This window comes from Equus przewalskii, chromosome 15 (genome assembly GCF_037783145.1).
Source record: "Equus przewalskii isolate Varuska chromosome 15, EquPr2, whole genome shotgun sequence".
Taxonomy (NCBI): Eukaryota; Metazoa; Chordata; class Mammalia; order Perissodactyla; family Equidae; genus Equus; species Equus przewalskii.
The window spans coordinates 46,641-65,552 of record NC_091845.1 but is presented as its reverse complement, the minus strand read 5'-3'; the positions used below and the strand labels follow the sequence as shown (position 1 = coordinate 65,552).

General features: G+C 48.5%; 1 protein-coding gene across 17 annotated transcripts in view; it reads left to right on the top strand.

Moving 5' to 3' along the window:
* The window catches only part of SLC41A3 (solute carrier family 41 member 3), a 79,024-nt gene that overhangs the window by 24,738 nt on the left and 35,374 nt on the right, over positions 1-18,912 (top strand). For 7 of the 17 annotated variants that reach the window (XM_070576399.1, XM_070576403.1, XM_070576408.1 and 4 more), the window contains exon 2: positions 6,134-6,419. The exons of 1 other annotated variant lie outside the window; for it this stretch is intronic. In XM_070576399.1, the coding sequence (XP_070432500.1) occupies positions 6,165-6,419 (255 nt within the window). In that variant the 5' untranslated portion in view covers positions 6,134-6,164. Of the gene's footprint in view, positions 1-3,438; positions 3,491-5,436; positions 5,621-6,133; positions 6,420-16,812; positions 17,387-18,912 lie in introns of those variants that run through there. 9 more of the 17 variants (XM_070576398.1, XM_070576394.1, XM_070576406.1 and 6 more) reach the window with 4 other exon arrangements.

Sequence of the window (18,912 nt, the reverse complement as noted above, 5' to 3'; positions counted from 1 at the left end):
AGGCATCCTTGTCTTGTTCCTGATCTTAGGGGGAGTGCTTTCAATCTTTCACCATTCAGTATGTTAAGTGTGGGTTTCTTATAGATGCCCTTTATCGAGTTGAGATAATTCTCTTCTATTCCTAGTTTTTTTTATGTGTTTCTGTTATGAAAGAGTGTTGGAATGCTTTTTCTAAGTCTATTGAGCTGATCATGTTTCCCCCCCATTCTATTAATATAGTGTATTACACTGATTGATTTTCGTGTATTGAACCAACCTTGAATTCCTGGGATAAATCCCATTTCATCATGTTGTATAAGCCTTTTTTATATGCCACTGGAGACGTTTGTTAGTATTTTGTTGAGGACTTTTGTGTCTATATTTATAAGGCATATTGGTCTGTAGTTTCTTTCTCTTGGATTTTCTTTGTCTGACTTTGATATCAGGATAATATTGGCCTCATAGAACAAGTTGGGGAGTGTTCCCTACTTGTCTGTTTTTTGGGAGAGTTTGTGAAGGACTAGTGTTAATGCTTCTTTAAACTTTGGTATTCAGCAGTGTAGCCATCTGATTTTGGACATTTTCTATGAGAATATTTTTATTACTAATTCAATCTTTTAATTGTTACAGGTCTATTGAAATTTTTAAATTTCTTCTTGAGTTAGTTTGTGTTTCTAGGAATTTTTCCATTTCATCTAAGTTTTCTAATTTCTTCGCATACAATTGTTCATAGTATCCCCTCATAATTATTTTATTTATTTGTTTGTTTATTTATTTTTTGGGTGAGGAAGACTGGCCCTGAGCTATCATCTGTGCCAGTCTTCCTCTACCTTGCGTGTGGGATGCTGCCACAGCATGGCTTAATGAGCAGCGTGCAGGTCTGCGACTGGGATCCAAACCCATGAACCCCGGGGCCCGGGGCCACTGAAGTGGAGCATGCAAACCAACCACTATGCCACTGGGCCAGTCCTTCATAATTATTTTTATATTTATAAATTTGGAAGTAATGTTCTCTCAAGTATTTGAGCCTTCTCTCTTTTTTTCTTGGTCAGTCTAGCTAAAAGATTGTCAATTTTGTCAATCTTTCCAAAGACCCAATTTTGATTTTGTTGATTTTCTCTTTTTTGTATTCTCTATTCCATTTATTACCACTCTAGTCTTTATTACATCCTACTTTCTACATTTGGGAGGGGGAGTTATTTTGCTCTTCTTTCTCACTTTTCTTAAGGTGAAAGATTATTAATTTGGGAACTTCTTTTTTAACATCAGCATTTACAGCCATAAGTTTCCTCTAAGTATTGTGCTCACAGGATTGTATACGTTTTGGTATGTTGTATCTTCATTTTTCTTTATCTCAAATAATTTTCTGATTTCTCTTATGATTTTTTCTTTGACCCGTTAGTTATTTAAGAGTGTGTTGTTTAATTTCTACCTATTTGTAATTTCCCAAATTTTCTTTTGTTATTGGTTTCTAACTTCATTCCATTGTGGTTGAAGGACATACTTTGTATAATTTCAAACCTTTTAAATTTGAGACTTATTTTCTGCGTGATGTGTGGTCCCTCCTGGAGAATGTTCCATGTGCACCTGATGATACTGTGTATTCTCCTGTCCTTGGGTGGCCTTTTTGTTTTCTGTGTTTTATGGTTCTTTCTGTTCCTCTGTCCTCCATTACTGCCTTCTTTTGTATTATATGGATATTTTCTAGTGTGTCATTTTTACTCCCTTGTCTATATATATATATATATGTATATGTTATTAGTGGTTGTCTTGAGGATTACACTTAGCACTTTAACTTATAACATTCTAATTCAAAATAATAGGAAGCTAATTTTACTGGTATATAAAGAATTTATTTCTATGTAGTTTTGCCTTCTTCCCCTTTGTGCTTTTATTGTCACATACATTGTATCCTTACACATGTGTGCCCATCAACACTGGTTTATAATTATTGCATTATGCAGTTGTCTTTAAATCAGATAAGAGAAAAAAGAGTTATTAACAAAAAATACATTTATACTGTTTTTTTATTCCAACTCGTCTTATTAATTTGTAGTTAGAGTGCTAAGATCATCCTTGTTTTGGTAGTTTCCTTATTTTTACCCTAATGCTATAGTTGAATATTTGCTATCCTGTTCTGGTTCTATCCATCGGTCTCCCTAGTCTGTGGATTGTGTCCCCTTTCTCCCTTTTTTCTTTTTTCAAGTATGAGAGCCTTCTTGAGGATTTCTTGTAATGGAGGGCTTTTAGTTACAAATTCCCTTAACTTTTGTTTGTCTGGAAAAGATTTAATTTCTCCCTCATATCTGAAGGAAATTCTTGCTGGATAGAGTATTCTTGGCTGAAGGTTTTTATCCTTTAAAGCTTTGAATATATCACTCCATTCTCTCCTAGCTTGTAGGGTTTCTGTAGAGAAATCCGCTGACAGTCTGATAGGGGCTCCTTTATAGATTATTCTCTTTTTTTTTTCCTTACTTCCCTGAGTATTCTTTCCTTATCATTCCTATTTGCCAACTTTACTATTATGTGCCTTGCGGTGGGTCTTTTTACATTGACAAATCTAGGAGATCTAAAACCCTCCTCTACACACATTTCTCCGTTGATCCCTAGATTTGGGAAGTTCTCTTCAATAATTTCATTAAGCACACTTTCTGCTCCATTTTCCTTTTCCATATTCTCAGGAATTCCTATGATCCTTATGTTCTTACTCCTCATTGAATCCATTATCTCTCGGAGATTTTCCTCATTTTTTTTTAATTCTTAGTTCTCTTTCTTCCTCTGTCTGGCACCATTCAGCCTGTCTGTCCTCGATTATGCTGATTTGCTCCTCTATGTTGTCTACATGGGCATTCAGGGAATCCGTATTCTGTTTTATCTGGTCCATTGTGTTTTTCATCTCAAGTAATTCTGTTTGATTCTTCTTTATGATTTCAATCTCTTTTGTGAAGTAACTCCAGAACTCGGCTTGTTTCTCTATGTTTCTCTCTACCTCATTGAGTTTTTTGATTATAGCTGCTCTGAATTCATTATCACTTAGTTTACCTAATTCCAAGTCCTCAGGACTTAATTCTGTGTTTTTATTGTTTTCCTTCTGGTCTGGGGCTTTTATAAATTGCTGGATGGTAGAGGAGCGGTTTTTTCTCATGGTGGTAGAATTCAGTTGCAGTTACAGCCTGTCGCCGCTAGATGGGGGTCGAGAGCCGTGTGTTAGCTCTCTGCCTTGGGGCAAGATGGCTGCGCCCACTGGCTTTGTTGGGGGGGGGCTGTTACAGGTGCCGGTCTGGGTTCAGATCAGTTCTGTTCTCTGGTCTCCCAAGGCCCTTGATTTATGGGGTCCCCGTGGATGGAAGCTTTCCCCCGTCAGCGGGTCTCCACTGAATCAGCAGCAGGAGTCCTGGATGATCCCCCGGTCGCGTGGCCCCTCCCCTGCTCCTTCCCGACCCGTGCTGCAGCGATCTCAGACTCTAGGGGAGGGAGCGATGTTCTCTCTACCGTTCCAGCGCCTCCAAAGGTGTAAAGCTAGGTTTATGATCTCCGCCTTCTTGGTATTGTAGGTCTCTAACGAGCTGGCATTATGTTTATTCTCTGAAATTCAGTTCTTCCAATCTTTTGTTGTATTTTGGTGGGGAGAGAATCCCGGGTCAGCTCACCCCGCCATTTTGCTCCGCCCACTCAACCTATACTGTTTTTTATATTTGCCTGTTTAGCTCTTTATTTCTTCTTCTGGATTCAAACTGCTGTCTAGATCCTTTCATTTCAGCCTGAAGGCTACTTTTGGTATTTCCTATAGGGCAGGTATGCTAATGACAGATTCTTTGTTTTTGTTTACCTGGGAGTGACTTAATTTCTCTTTCATTTTTGAGGGGTACTTTTGCTGCTTGTAGAACTCTTGGTTGACAGTTTTGTACTTTCAGCTCTTTGACTATGTCATCCCCATGTCTTCTGGCCTTCACCATTTCTGATGAGAAGTGAGCTGTTAACCTTGTTGAGAATGCCTGTGCATGATGAGTCTCTTCTCCTTGCTTTCAAGATTCTCTCTGTCTTTGACCTTTTTTTGACAGTTTGATAATGGTATATCTTGGTGTGGATCTCTCTCAGTTTATCCTACTTGGAATTTGTTGAGCTTCTTGAATGTGGAAATTAATTAATTAATTAAATTTTTTTTTTTTTTTTGCTGAGGAAGATTGGCCCTGAGCTAACATCGGTGCCAGTCTTCCTCTATTTTGTATGTGGGTCACTGCCTCAACATGGCTGCCAATGAATGGTGTAGGTCTGTACTTGGGAACTGAACCTGGGCTGCTGAAGCAGAGTGTGCTGAACTTGACCACTAGGACAAGGGGCCAATCCTGGAGATTAACTTTTTAAATCAAATTTGGAATGTTTTTGCCCATCATGTAATCAAATATTCTTTCATCCCTCCTTTTTCCGTCTCTTCTCTTTCTGAGACTCCCATTATACATAAGTGGGTATGTGCTGTGGTGTCCCACAGGTGTCTGAAGACTTGTTCATTTTTCTTCATCTTTTTTCTTTCTGTTCTTCAGATTAGAGGATCTCTGTTGACCTGTCTTTCAGTTCAGTGATTCTTTATTCTGCCTGCTCACATCAGCTGTTGAGCTCCTCAAGGGGATGTGACATTTTAGCTATGATATTTTACAACTCCAGAATTTCTATTTGATTATTTTTAAAATAATTTTTATCTCTTTATTATATTCTCTGTTTGGTTAGACTTCATTTTCATACTTTAGTTCTTTAGAACATATTTTTTTATTTTGTTGAACATGTTTAAAATAACTGATTTAAAGTTTTTATCTAGTTAGTCCAATGTCTGGGCTTCCTCAGAGATAATTTTTATTAATTGGCTTTTTCTCTGTGTATGGACCATAGTGTTTTTTTGAAAACTGGACCTTAAACTAATATGATGTGACAACTCTAGAAATCAGATTCTCCCATCTTCTCAGGGTTTCTTGGTGTTGCTTCTTGTTGTCGTAGCTGTTTGTGACTTTTCTGAACTAATTTTTCCGTCTGTGTTCTTTGTTGTGCCTTGCCACCAAAGTCTTGGTTAGTGGGCAGGTCGTGGTTGGTTAGATTTCCTTGAGCACCGTGCCTGGAGCTGTTGAGTCTCTCCGTCTTTGCTGTGGGCGCTGCATGCGTACCCCCATGTTCACTGGGGAGCTGACAACTCTGCTTTAGCCTCCGCCCCTGCCTGCACAGAGCCTCCGGGCAGCCCGAGGGGAGAGCCCAGCCGTCTCAGCTATTTCCTCAGCATGTGCCCAGCCCCGTGTGGGTGGTTGTCTAGGTTCCCAGGCGTGTGTAGAAGTTTTTCAAAACCCATATAGGCAGCTCATTGCCCAGCTGTTACTTTTAGGCTTTTTGATTTGTGTATTATTTAACACAACTATTATTAATGCCTCAGACAGCCATGAAGTACCTATAATTGTTTTCAACAAATGTCTCCAGGGAAAAGGCTTTTTATGCTAAGTGAACCACAAGTCAGGTGACACACCGTCTGCATGTGGCGTCTTCCAGGGCGCTGCCGATGGGCCAGACGATGGCAGCTCTGTGGGAGTGAGGCTTTGCAGGAACTCCAGCCACTCTGTTCTCTCTGGGCTGCTGCAGAACTGGAGCATTAGATGGGACTAAGGCAAGTTACAGCATCACAGCTATCATGGACATTACAATGTTGCCGTTCTTGCTCAGAGTCAGGATTTTTTCTTGAGTAAATAACTCCCTTCTGCAAGCCTTTGATTAAGTTCCAGAGATCTGAAAAAGTCGATTCTGAGAGTTTTTGCCAGTTTTCTTGTTGCTTTTATAGAAGAGAGAATTTTCAGAGGTTCCTACCCCGCCAGTTTTGCTGACTCCAATTGATGTATATTTAGTACTCTCTTCTGTATGTATTTTTTTCCAATTGATGTATATTTAGTACTCTCTTCTGTATGTATTTTTTTCTCAAACGTGCATATTTAATAAAAACTGTTGTAAACTGGTGTTGCAGGAAGCCACGTGAAGCAGGCTCCTGGTGAAGGGCTGTGGACTGGCCAGAGTGATGCCAGCCTCTGCTGGACAGAGAGCCCGAGGGCCTGAGGACTTGTGGGGTGTCGGCCCCGTGGGGTTCAGGAACTCTGCCCTACAACCCCTGTTGCTTCGTGTCTCCCAGGTCAAGGCTGCCGGGGCTCAGCTGTGCTCAGATGGCTGGGACAGAGACTCGACAGCGGAGGCCAGAGGAGCTGGGCCTGCCACTCACCCTCAGCACAGGAAGACTCCCTGCAGCCTCAGAAGGTGGACCGTTGAGTGTCCATGAGAGCCAGAGGGTGGCCCCGAGACCACTGGGGACTGAGCTCAGCAGGGAGACCACCTTGTCCATTGGCCTGCAGGTGACAGTGCCCTTCATGTTTGCAGGCCTGGGACTGTCTGGGGCTGGCGTACTTTTGAGCTGTTTCCAGGTAAGAGGGAACTAAATGGGGATGGTGGTAGTGGGGGCACTGTCTAATGTCAGCCTGAAGCAGAGGCAGCTGCACATTGTGTCCAGCGTGAGGGACATGAGGCAGGGCCTCCTCTTTTCAAATACCACTTTTCGATAAATGGGCAAAATTCTTTTAGTTACTGGTGACAGCGGCTAAACTTAACCCAGACTAAACTTTAAAAGACAACTTATTAACTCATATTATTGAAATATATAAGGTTGGATTTCAGACGTGGCGTGATCCAGGTGCTTAAATGACATGAGGATGCTGGCTCTTCTTCTCTCAGATCTGTTTGATTTTCAGGCAAGATTCAGTACCTAGAGAGGAGGGTGGCAGCCAATCCTTGGTACATGTGCTCTTAAAAAAAAGAAAGAGACCTCTTTGTCAATATCCATATCAATCTCCAATCATTGACCGTGATGTCAAGTGTCCATTCCTGTTCCAATCACCCTTCCCGGAGGGATGGCATTCTCTCCTTGGCCAGCCTGACTCAAGTTGTCATCACTCTTTCAGGGGAGGCAAGTTCCCTTGATTTATAACCTACCGTAATCCCTTAGAATGAGCACTGAGAGTTACCCATCAGACGAAAAAGTTACAAACGTACTTTGCATTCCTCTACTATCAAAGCCACATTCCTTTCATCAGCATGATCATCAGAAGTCCTCCCTGGAAAGGCATAATACCCAAGAATATTTTAAGTCATTGCCAGCCGGATCTTTCCTAGTAGTTGACAACCCACTGAAAAGAAAGATTATCTGGAGTGGGGCGAGCTGGAGAAGCAGAGCGGACACACCCGACAGATCCGGCCTCTGCCTCACTCACTGCCATGGGGGCTCATCGCCAGGGCGGTCCCTGTGCCCAGGGAACATAGGCCCTGCCCCTCACTGATTTGGAACCAGTCAAGGTTTGAGTTCCAGTCTGCCACTTAGCTGTAAGTCTGGTGGTTTAAATTTTTTAAGCCAACAGTTAAGACTCAGGAGACTTCAAGCGAAAATCTGAACTCCTATTTTCTCTTGAAAACCTAGCAACTCTTGGAACATTGGACCCACCTTCCCTCTGGACCACAGTCAGTAGTTGCTGCCCCTCTGGGTGGCCATGTTCTCTGACTCGCCATAGTCACGACCACTTCCTCTTGCTATGCCATCCCACTTCCTCTGTCACCTGCTTGGCCCCGCCCCAACTGGAGTTCTCAGTGACCCTTCCAATACCCAGCTGTCCAGCTCCTCATCACATTGTGGCACCAGTGACCTCCGGCTCCACTCCCAGGTTCCACCTGGACCTTATCAGGCCCCAGAATGGCTGTCCGTGTCCCAGTCTGACTCAGCCCCATTCCCCATGTTTCGTCTCTCTGTGACCTCCAGACCCATCAGCCCTGTCCCTCCTCCCAGTGGACGGGTACCCCCCAGCCTCACGTGTGTCTGTAACCCCAGTCACTCAGCACTGCTGTAATGTCAAGGGCACCTCCTGCCTGGCCTCTGCGTCCCAGGAGGGGCACATCCCAGAGACTTGTGCCTCTGAGCCCTTCTCCCCGCACTGCTACCTCCCACGGCCTCCTCAGCGCCCTCCTCGCTCCCAGGGTGATGCCCTGCAGTCCCGTCCCGAGACCAGCGGTTTCAGAAAGACAGTTTTATTGAGTGTTCCTGTCGGTGTAACATTACTGAGTGTGTGTCCCCACACACGCACGCACATACACACTGATTTACATATGTATATTTATACACACATTCATGTGTATAAATTCCCTGCACCAGCATACATTGCTTTATAAACTACATACACGTAGCTTTATCAATTACATGTGGAAAGGCAGTGTAATTGTCTACACGATTGCTTAAGAGCCCAGACTCTGAAGCTACACCCTCTGGGTTTGAGCTAACCTTTGTCACTTAAACAAGGTGTTCTCTGTTCCCAGTTTTTTCTTCTGTAAATTAGAACTAAACTGACCCTGTAAAGTTGTTAAGAGGACTGTAAGGGCTTGTAACAGTGCCTGGCATTGGCAGGCACACAGTTGGGGGAAACTGCTGTTATGCTTCTTGCCGTTGGTATTCTAGCAGATGGAGTGCTGTGCAAATTTTTAAGAACTTCCATAAAAGTTGCAACTCAAATTATAAAAATTAGTCAGTTTCTAGTGTATCTTTCGCCTGCTGTTGGATTGTCTGTGCACCCCTCACGGGGTCACTGCCTGAGCGCCAGGTCAGGGGCCCTCTGCGATGCAGATCACTCTGCATTTTAAAATCTCTGTTGATGCCTCTACTGCCTATGGGATAAAATGCAAACTCCTAAAATGGCCACCTGAGCTGGCTCACCTGCGCTCACCTCGGCTGATCGATCAGGATGGTTTCAGCCACAAGTACCAGAAAATGCGACCTACGGTGTGTTAAGTAAGAACAAAATATGTCATCTCCCAGAATGAGATTTCCAGGATACGGTGATTCCTGGGTTGGAAAGTCATGTTACTGTCAGCCAACACTGCCTGCAAGGACCCAGGATCTTTGCGGATTCCTCCCAAGTCAGCCTCCGTGGGTCGGCTCTGTCCTCTGTCCTCGTGGGTCGGCTCTGTCCTCACGGCCACATCTCGTCCTGAGGGAGGGGGATGGACCGCCTGTCCTGGTTGGTCCTTGAGCACGAGGGAGCTTCCCTGGCGCCAGCAGGACTCCCCGCCTTCTCGCTGCTGGATTCGAGGTGCAGCCCCTTCAAACACTGGCGAAAGGGGTGGAATGGCTGGGACTGGCTTGGCCTTGCTGAGGCGAGGAGAGGGTCGCCTGCCCCCTCGGGGCGCCAGTGGACAGCTGGCCTCTGGGGGAGGACGGCGCCAGCAGGTGGGCTCCTGGGCCCGTCAGCCCAGCTCCGCGGGCCGCCCTGTCCCTCCCCCTGCTGAGTGAGCTGCAGCCACGCGCGCTGGTCCTGGTGCCTTGGTCTGAACATAAACTCCCTGAGGGCAGGGCCTGCACTTTATTTTTTAATTAATTGTTTTTTCTGGAAAAGGTAAAACATTCATGTTGTTTAATGTTCAAAAGGTTCGCAAATGTGCACAGGGCCAAGGCTCCTCAGTCTACCAGAGGCAACCAATGAGCCCCAGTTGGGTGTGTTTGCTCCTAAAGATATTTTATGCATGTATAAGCAAGTATCTCTACTTGTCCGTCTGTCCCTGTACATTTTTCTCCCCCTTTTTACCCAAGTGGTGGCAAAGGCAAACTGTTGGGTGCTTCAATTAGTTCACCTTAAAATATATTTTGGAGATTATTCTTTATAGGTATATTAAGAGCTTTTTGTAAATTGTTGTTCAGTGTCCCATCATACAGATACACTAGAATCGACTGAACCCTTTCCTTGCTGATGTGCTTTTAAATTTAACCATGTAAATTTAATTTGCTGAGGCTGCCATAACAAATACCGCAGACGGGCAGCTTAAACAGCAGAAGCTTATCCCTCACAGTTCCGGAGGCGAGAAGCCTGGGATCAAGGCATCGGCAGGGTTAGTCGCCTCTGGGGCCTCTCTCCTCGGCCTGCAGATGGCCGTCTTCTCCCTGTGTCCTCTCCTGGTCCTCCCCATGTGTCTGTGTCCTGATCTCCTCTTGTAGGAACAGCAGTGACTCGAATGGGGCCCACCTTAATGACCTCGTTTTAATTGAATTACCTCTTTCAAGGCCCTTCTCCAAATACAGTTCATCTTCTGAGGTACTGGGAGATAAGACTTCAATTTTGGGGGGAATACAATTCAGCCCATAAAACAGCTTAAAATAATGTTAGTAACAAATGCTGCAATGAATAATCTTGACATTTTATACGTGTCTGAATAAATGAGTAGGATAAGTTGTTGCAAGTAGTATTGTTGGGTCAGGGATGTGTGATTTGTGACTTTGATAGACATCGGCAAGTCGCCTACCATAGGGGTGGCGCCTCTAACACTGCGGTGAGATGCCGTTCCCCCAGCACTCATTAACATAGTTTATTTTCAACCTCCTTGATCTTTACCAATCTGATAGGTGGAAAATTACATTTCTTTATATAGTGTCTTAGTTTGTATTGCTGTGTAACAAATTATCCCAAAATTTAGCAGCTTAAAACAGCAGACGCTTACTACTCCTTGGTTGTCGCGGGCCCTGCGCAGCTGGGTTTCTGCTTCAGGGTCCCTCATGAGGCTGCAGTGGAGGTGTCAGCCGGCTGTTATCCTCCCGGCTTGCTCACACCATTGTTGGCAGGATTCAGCTCCTGGCGGTTTGTTGGACTGAGGGCCTCAGGTCCTCACTGGCTGTTGCCCAGTCCATCCTCAGCCCTTTCCCCTGTGGATGTCTCCAAATGGCAGTTTGCTTCCTCAAAGGGTGTGAGCTCTGAGAAGGAGTCTCCTTGAAGACAGAAATCCCTCTTTTTTGTAACCTAATCACAGAAGAGACATGCACTGGGCAAGAAGCAAGTCACGGAGTTCAGCCTGCACTTGAGAGGAAGTGGATTACACAGGAATGTCAGTGCAGGCAGCAGGGAGCACTGGGGCCACTGTCAAGGGCTGCCGCCATGTCCGTTGTGGTGTCATGTGCATCTCCTATCGTGAATGAGCGAAGTTGACTATCCTGGGTATTTCTGTGTGCTCTTCGTCCACGTTTCTATGGAGCGTCACCCTTTTTCTTATTGATCCCTGAGGGCTCCTCATGTATTGGAGAAGTTTCCTTTAACTGTGATGTGGGTTGTAAACATTTTTCACATCTTGCTGTTTATCTTTTGACTTTGCTTCTGGTATTTTTTTGCTGTGCATATATTTTTTTATGTAGTCAGATTATTCTTTCTTTTTTTTTTTAAAGATTTTATTTTTTCCTTTTTTCTCCCCAAAGCCCCCCGGTACATAGCTGTATATTCTTCGTTGTGGGTCCTTCCAGTTGTGGCATGTGGGACGCCGCCCCAGCGTGGTCCGATGAGCAGTGTCGTGTCCGCGCCCAGGATTCGAACCAACGAAACACTGGGCCGCCTGCAGCGGAGCGCGCGAACTCAACCGCTCGGCCACGGGGCCAGCCCCAGATTATTCTTTCTTTTAAGGCTCTGAGCCTGTGTTCTCCTTAGAAGCAGAAGCTGCCTCCTCCTTGGCTTTCTGGCCACACGTATGTGCACACAGGGCAGTATGTACTGTGGGCTTCGAGAATGTGTTCACATGAAGAAGAAGGAACTCCACTCTGCTATGAGTCTCATTGCTTTGTGTTGTGTATAGTAAAAGTTCGTGCTCGTGCTGGTCCGCAGAGTGGTGAGGAACCCCGGGCCCAATGCAGGTGCAGTGGGGTAAAGAGGAGGGAGGGTCTACAGGGGTCATGCCTGAGCAAGGACATGGAGCAGCCTAGAAAGGCGGAGAGACTGGTGGGCTGTCTGGAGGGGAGAGGGGAGGTGGGGTGGGGAGAGTTAAGTGACGGGACTGGTCAGGGTGACAGAGGGATGAGGCCAGCCTGTTGTGATGACCTCCTCTTCACCCCATTGGCGAGGGAGGGATTCCCACCTGGGGTTATGGGGATGGCTGGACACATGGCAGCCAACCCTGGACAGCTGAGATCACAGCAAGTGGTTGACCTCATGTTCTCATGGCCTGGAGAGGACAGAAGACATCTTGCAGGCCCTCGGGAGGGAGCGCGTGGGAGCAGAGTGAACCCAGAGGGGCTGCAGGAGGCACTGTGTCGTATCAGAAGGGTGGAGGAACCCCTGGCTTCCGCAGGAGGGTGTGACTGGCTTGTTCACAGGCTGGCAGGGATACTGGAGCCTGCTTCTCAGGGGTCAGCAGGGCTGCTGGCTCCACAGCAGGCTCATCTGCAGGCAGAGTGGGAGGGGAACTAGTGGTTCGGGTCTTCAGGGCCCTCCTGCTGTCACCCCACGTCACAGCTGCACGTAATGCTGCTGGTTGTACAGCACAATGACCCCTCGATGTCTCGACACCAACTTAAACCCTGGTGGTGACTGGAACTTGTAAGGAATAGGTGAGGCGCCTCCTTAGCAAGTGAAGCAGGCTCTCGACCAGGAGGGAGAGGGTCCCATGGTGAACTTATAGGGGTTCCCCTTTGTGGCCAATAAATGCAGTTGAGTGACCTGTGGTGGGGGGGGGGGTGGGTGGTGGTGGTGGTGCAGGGACTGCAAATCCCCAGGAAGCATGAATCCAGATTAATTAATGCCAGATTACTCAATTCTCCCAGCGGGGGTCCGTCTGCTGCCTTGTAACTTAAATAGCAGTTGTTGAGGAGACCATTATGCCTCTCAGTTGAGCTCATCTGTAGCGGGGTGGAGGTTTGTGGAGTACCTTCCCCTAGAGCCAGCCTCATGTATCCTTAGAAGTGAAATCAGAGCTTGGGCCACTATCAGTAATGTCAGAACTCTGAAGAGGACAAGGTGTGTCCTGGTGAGGCCTTGTATTGTGGCCTTGGTGTCTGTGGAGACTTGTTTGACCTTAGTTTATGTCTTGGGTGTCTGTGAGGCAAGAGGTCTCAGAGTTCCTTACCCTAAAAGGGGCAACTTTTAGGCAGGAGCCCAGGAGTTTGTAGAAGGTGCAGATGGAGCCATTTGCTGGCTGGGGCATCTGGTGCTAAGGTGGCTGCCTAAAATTTGGCCACTTGTGCTGACTGTTGGGGGGGTTGCATCCTTTATCAGGGACAGCAACATTCTGCTGTGCTCCCTCATGTGATGTGATCGTAATAACACCTATAAAGTAATCAAACTCCTTTGCTGTTCACTCAGTTGATCTCAGGGGGGCTCCCTACCTAACCAAGGGGTCTGGTGGAGGGATGACCTTCTCTGGCACTGTGGTGTCTGGCAAGGGACTAATGACAGGGGAGGTTACCCGCTCCTGCAGGTGGGATCTGCCAGAGGGCTCAGGTTAGCCTTCATCCTGTCTTGAGGAGGCCTCGGTAGCTGTGCCTCCCATGGCTCCCTGGGCGGCTGGGTACGGAAGGTTACAGGCCGGGGTCTGTGGGAACCTCTTTCTAGGAGAGCACAGGATGTAGGCAGCAGTTGCTGCCCTGTTGGGGTACAGTGCAGATGAGGAGGGCAGTTTCTTGCGTCAGAAGCCCTTGGACAACTTGTAGTCATTATACATGGTCCAGAGCCTCGTGAGGCATGAGAGGAGGTTGTTAAAGCTTCTTCCGTGAAGGTGCCTCGGTGGCCACTGCTGGGAGTGCCTGTTGACCTTGATTTGGACAGATTCTAGAGCCTTTTGTTGGAGGGGCCTATTCAAGGCGGGCCGCTTTGCAAGTGACAGCACCAGCGGGCAGAAGTAAAATTTGTAGATGAGGACTGTGTTGCCTCCAGAATCCAAACAGGACTAAAAGATGTTGGGCTTGTATCAACATTGTGGGTGCTCAAAGGCCCATACCTGTTTCTCGACAGTGACGAAGATGGAATTGCCTTCAGTTTACCAAATAATTTTTAGGAATTTGACCAAGGTTGCAGACCTTGCCCCACATGCGGGGTAATGGCCCATTTTCTTTTTGTGAACTCCTTTGCGAGTATGTGGATGTCCTTAATGCATGTGTCAAATGAGTCTCCTTGGAGGAGGAAGTCATCCATATCATGTCAGACCTGTGCTCCTGGAGAAAGGTGTGTGCAGTTAGGATCTTGCCTGCAAAGACTGTGTGATGGCAGAGCTAGTGAGGTACCCCATGAGTAGCCTGGAAAAGGTATGGTGTTCCTTTGGAGTTGAAGGTCAACAGCAGCTGAGTGGCTGTTGAAATAGGCACTGAACAGAACGTATTAGCCTCACGTATAGTAGCAAGAGATTCACTGGTTAGTGATCGGATGGAGCCAGTAACCTCAGTAACGTTAGATATTGGGTATGGGGGCTTCAGTGGATGCAACCACAGCGTTCATGTTGTAGTCATCCAGGATGAGGCCCCTCATATTCTTTCGAGGTTTAAGAATAGGCCAAAGTGGACTTTTAAAAGGAGCAGCAGTGGTGTGATTACCCCTCATCGAGTAGATCTTGTGTGATAGAGTGCAATCCCTGAAGGCCCTGCGTTAGCTTATATGGGGCTGTTTAAACTATTTTAACGTGGGGGGAGTCCCATTTTGTCAAGCCAGTTTGTAAGTTAGATTAGGTGGCACGAGTGCCAGAGAGCACCGGCCAGATACAGACCACACCCACAGGCACCTCACGCTGGGGTATGGTCAGTTAGCAATAGTTCTCTCCTTGGGGGCCAGGACGACACTTCAGGCTGGGAGGCGATGGCGATGCCCAAGGGAGACAACAGAACGTGGAGCAGGCTAACATATAAGCCGGCCAGCAGTTAGTGGCCGACCCCTGGTGGCCTTCGCTGGGTGAGGAGCTAGTCAGTCAGCAAAGAGCAGTTAGTGAAAGCTGCCCAGGCATCCTTGGTCAGGTTGGGTCAGCCTGTTCACGATGCCTCTCCTTCACCCCACTGGTGAGTCCCACCCTAGAGTTATGGGGGTGGCTGAGCATATGACCCCAGCAGTGGACAGGTGAGGTTACAGAGTTTTAGTCACATGTACTCATAGCCCAGGAGAGAAAGACATTGCCTACCACACAGAGGCACATGGGGTTGTGCTTGGGAACAGAGCGGCTGCCAGGGGCTGTGGGAGGCAGCCTTTGTAGCAACAATATGGTGAGGTGCCTGCTGGTTCCCATGAGAGGGTGTGATTGGCTTGTATAATAATTCCACGGGCTGGCAGGAATTAAAACCCACTACTCAGGGATGAGTGGGACCTGTACCCGATCCCCTTGGGTGCAGGATTGTAGGTTATGGGACTTGTCTGCTAGAGCAGGGAGGGTGGGGAGCCATTCGAGGCCTCCTGGTCTCACCAGATGTTGAGGCAGCAAAGCACAGTAATTTTAGGTCTTACCCTACTCAACCTGTGGAAGGCTGACTGGGTTTCTTTTTCTTTTTGTTTCTGTGATTCTGTTTATTGGTTTCGTCATTCATTCATTCGTTCACTCATTCATGCAACATATGTGCATGTGTGTGCCTGGGGCTGGACATGGGTGGGCGTGAGAGCCAGGCCCTTCTCCCACGGCCATCAAAGTGGAGTGGGGAGAGACACAAAGTGCATTAGATAGCGGTAAGGGCCATGAAGAAAATAAAGCTGGAGGGGCCCGTCCCGTGGCCAGTGGTTAAGTTTGGCACGCTCTGCTTCAGCGGGCCTGGGTTTGGACCTACACCACTCATTGGCGGCCATGCTGTGGTGGTGATCCACATCCAAAAAAAATAGAGAAAGATTGGCAACAGATGTTAGCTTGGGCCAGTCTTCCTCAGGAAAAAAAAGAAAGAAAATAAAGCCCCTCCATGGCTGCTTGGGCTTCCCCAGAGCATGGTGGCTGGGTTTCAAGCCTGAGCATCTTAAGAGATGGGAAGTAGACAGTTGTCAGTTTCTCGAGATCTAGCCCAGAACTGGACCAGCACAGTGTCTTCCCCTGAGTTCTACTGAGTTCTGCTTCAGCAGTCACAGATTGAAGGGCAGAGACAGAAACTCCAGCTCTCAGTGGGAGGGAGGCCAGAGAAGTTTGCAGCTCATTGTACCTGGCTCACAGGACTTTAAAATATCTGGTGACTGAATGAGTGAGTGAGTAGTGTGAGGAAAGATGCCGGGCGGAATATCTGGGGCTTGAGGGAAATGGCTGTTGGAGAAGTTCGGCTGGAGTTGGTGACAAGGGGTAGGCTTGGGGAGGGCAGTAGCATCTAGCCTGGAAAGAACTGGGAATTCCAGGCTACGGGGATGGGCTGGAGCATGAGATAGACTATCCTACAAAGAGGAACTAGCAGAGGTGACCCAAAGGGCCATGCTTTAGGCCAGGAGCAGGACAGAGGCCCAGGCCAGGGATTGGTCTAGGTGGGGAACCCTGGGATCAGTCGGTGAGTGTGCATCCAGCCCTTGGCTTTGGGCTTCTGCTGGCTGTGGCCTTGACCCCGCTCCAGCATGCCCTCAGGCCTGGACATCCTTTCCCTAACACACCCAACAATAGAATCTCTGGGAGTCAAAGTTGGTGTCCCAGCCTCTTCTCCTCTGGATTGGGGTGGTGGGCAGGGCATCAGGGCTGGTCTGACCTTTGAAGTGGACAAGCGTGGGGTCCCTCCCTTTGGAAGTGTGTTACCCAGTCCTCTGGGCCCTTGGGAGAGAAGAGGCCTGCATGTCCTCTGTGGACACAGCTTCTTTGTGTGGCCGTGAGCCCTTGGGACACCAAAGTTGACTTGACAACAGGTGTGGCTTTTTTTTTTTCTTGGGAGAACTGCAGCCCCCTTGACCTTGAGGAATGAAACTCCTGAGGTGGCTGTGGACCCGGCCGAGGAGTGGGTCCTTTATGGCTGGGATTTCTCCAGGCCCTCTCTGCCAAGAGTAGAAGCAGCCACGGCACGTGTGCAGAGGCGGGCAGCCCTCACGTGGCTCCGTCCCTCTGAGTCCACCCCAAGCCAGTGTGAGCTGGATGGCTGGACACTGTCAAGGTCATGCCGAAAGACAGTGAGCCTCCTTCTGGCAGGTCAGCCGAGGGAGGTCCCGGCTGATGCAGCAGCCACTCTCTGAGGAGAGCCTGGTCTGCAGGGAGTGGGCGGGGAGCAGGAGCTGGCCAAGGCCCCCGGGAGGCTCCGAGCCACGCTGCCTTGTTCCTCACTTGTTTGCTCTGGCCCTCGGCTGAGGGGCAGGTGGGGACCCTCCACAGGCACAGGGCGCCTGGCAGCTCTCCCCCTGTGGACTTCTCGGGAGACATATCCTGTTTGGGCGAGGACAGAGGGCTCCCCAGGCTTGGACGTCTCACTCCTGGGAGCCTGGCTGGTGGCCTGACCATGGTGGTCACCCAGCTGAATTTGGAGTTTCGCTTTCAAGGCAAGAAGCTGCGAGGCTTCAGCTGTGAGCTCACCCGATCCCCCCATGGGGTCTTACCAGAGACCATCTTCACTAGCACGTGCCAGATTGTGATACCCATCCTGCTCTCCGGCTTGGGCATGATGACCGCCGGCCTGGTGATGAACACCATCCAAGTGCGTACTGGGCATCTGAGGTGCAGCATGGGACACTAGGGTGGGGGGTGGACCAGGGCCCCCAGGCATCACAGGACAGGTCAGGGGATGTAAGAGGCCCCTGAGTGGGGCTGCAGGCTGGGCCCAGCTTCAGTGCCTGGGAGTCCCGGGCCGAGTGGTGCCAGCAGAAAGGTCCTCCAAGGACCTCAGCATCTGAGATTCACAGAAGCTTCTGATGACCCTCTCTCAAAGGCAGCCCATATGAGCCATGTTAGCACAAACAGTTTTCCTTCCAGGAAATGCAGACTCACTAGGCAGGGCCTAGAAGAGTTCAAATCCTGGCTCTGCCATTTGCTCGCTAGCTAAGGGAACTCATTAGTCTCCCCCTACCTCAGTTTCCCCATCTGCAGATGGGGCTAATGAACATACCCACCTCCCAGGGTTGTCAGGATGGATGACCTCGTGCACCTTGTGTTGTGGCCCCACGGGTATTGGGTACCACTCCCTCCAGCCCCCAGAACCTCTGTGGGGCTCTTCCATGGGAGGACAAGGTCCAGAGCCCAGGCCGGGGTCCAGGCGGACATGGGGATCTGGGGGGTCTCTATCGGGTAAGGCGTTGATGGACACCCTCACGTGGGCACACTGCGCTCACGTCTCCCATCTGTCAGTGCCCTGGGGCTGGCTCAGGTCATGTTGGAATCACTGAGGGTTTGCTCTTTCTACTTAACATTTCTTGTGAAGTTAGTGTACGATTTTGGAAAAACTAGAAAATATTCATAAGTGAAGGAGAGAAGGCACCCATAATCTCTATCAACATTGTGGTGTGTATCTATCAGAAGCATATAAACATATAAATATGCGGACTCACACTATGTAACATGATTTTTAGTCTGTAAAATTAAAGTTAAATTTAGTTTTTCAACCCATGGAGCCATCCCAGATAGCATTCCCCCTTTCTCGGTACGTATAGCGTCTCCTCCCTCACAGCTGCCTCACAGCATGTCCCCGTGCGCCTGTCTCTGAGTTGGAGAGGGGTGATCCACACCCGCCCTAGGCCCCTGGTCTCTGAGTGAGGCTCATGATCCCTCTCAGGTGGGCACTGCTTATACACCTCGGTCCACGGGATGCTCCCTCCTGGGGCTGGCGTGGCACCTGCATGCTGGCCAGCTCGTCATTAGAAAATGCCTGTTCACTGGGGGCTTGTGACCCAGACACCCGTCTCCTGCCACAGCTTCCCCCTGCAGCTGCTGCAAGAGCCGTGCCCGCCTCCCTGGGGCCCTCCTCAGAGACTGGGGAGACAGCCTCTGCTGAGTCTCCCCTGCTGACCTTCCATGGCCGCCTCATGCGGAGCACGACTTTGAGCCCTCCACTGCATCGAGTGTCCCTCGCTTGTTGCAGCCTGGGAGGGTATTTCTCAGTCAATCGGCAGAGTCCAAAAGATTTCGTGGGGGCATTGGGGTAGAGGAATGGGGGCTGTGGCTTGTGCCTGACTTTCTGCAAAGGTGGCATGGGATGCCAGTCCAGGAGGATGTGCAGCTGGAGGGCAG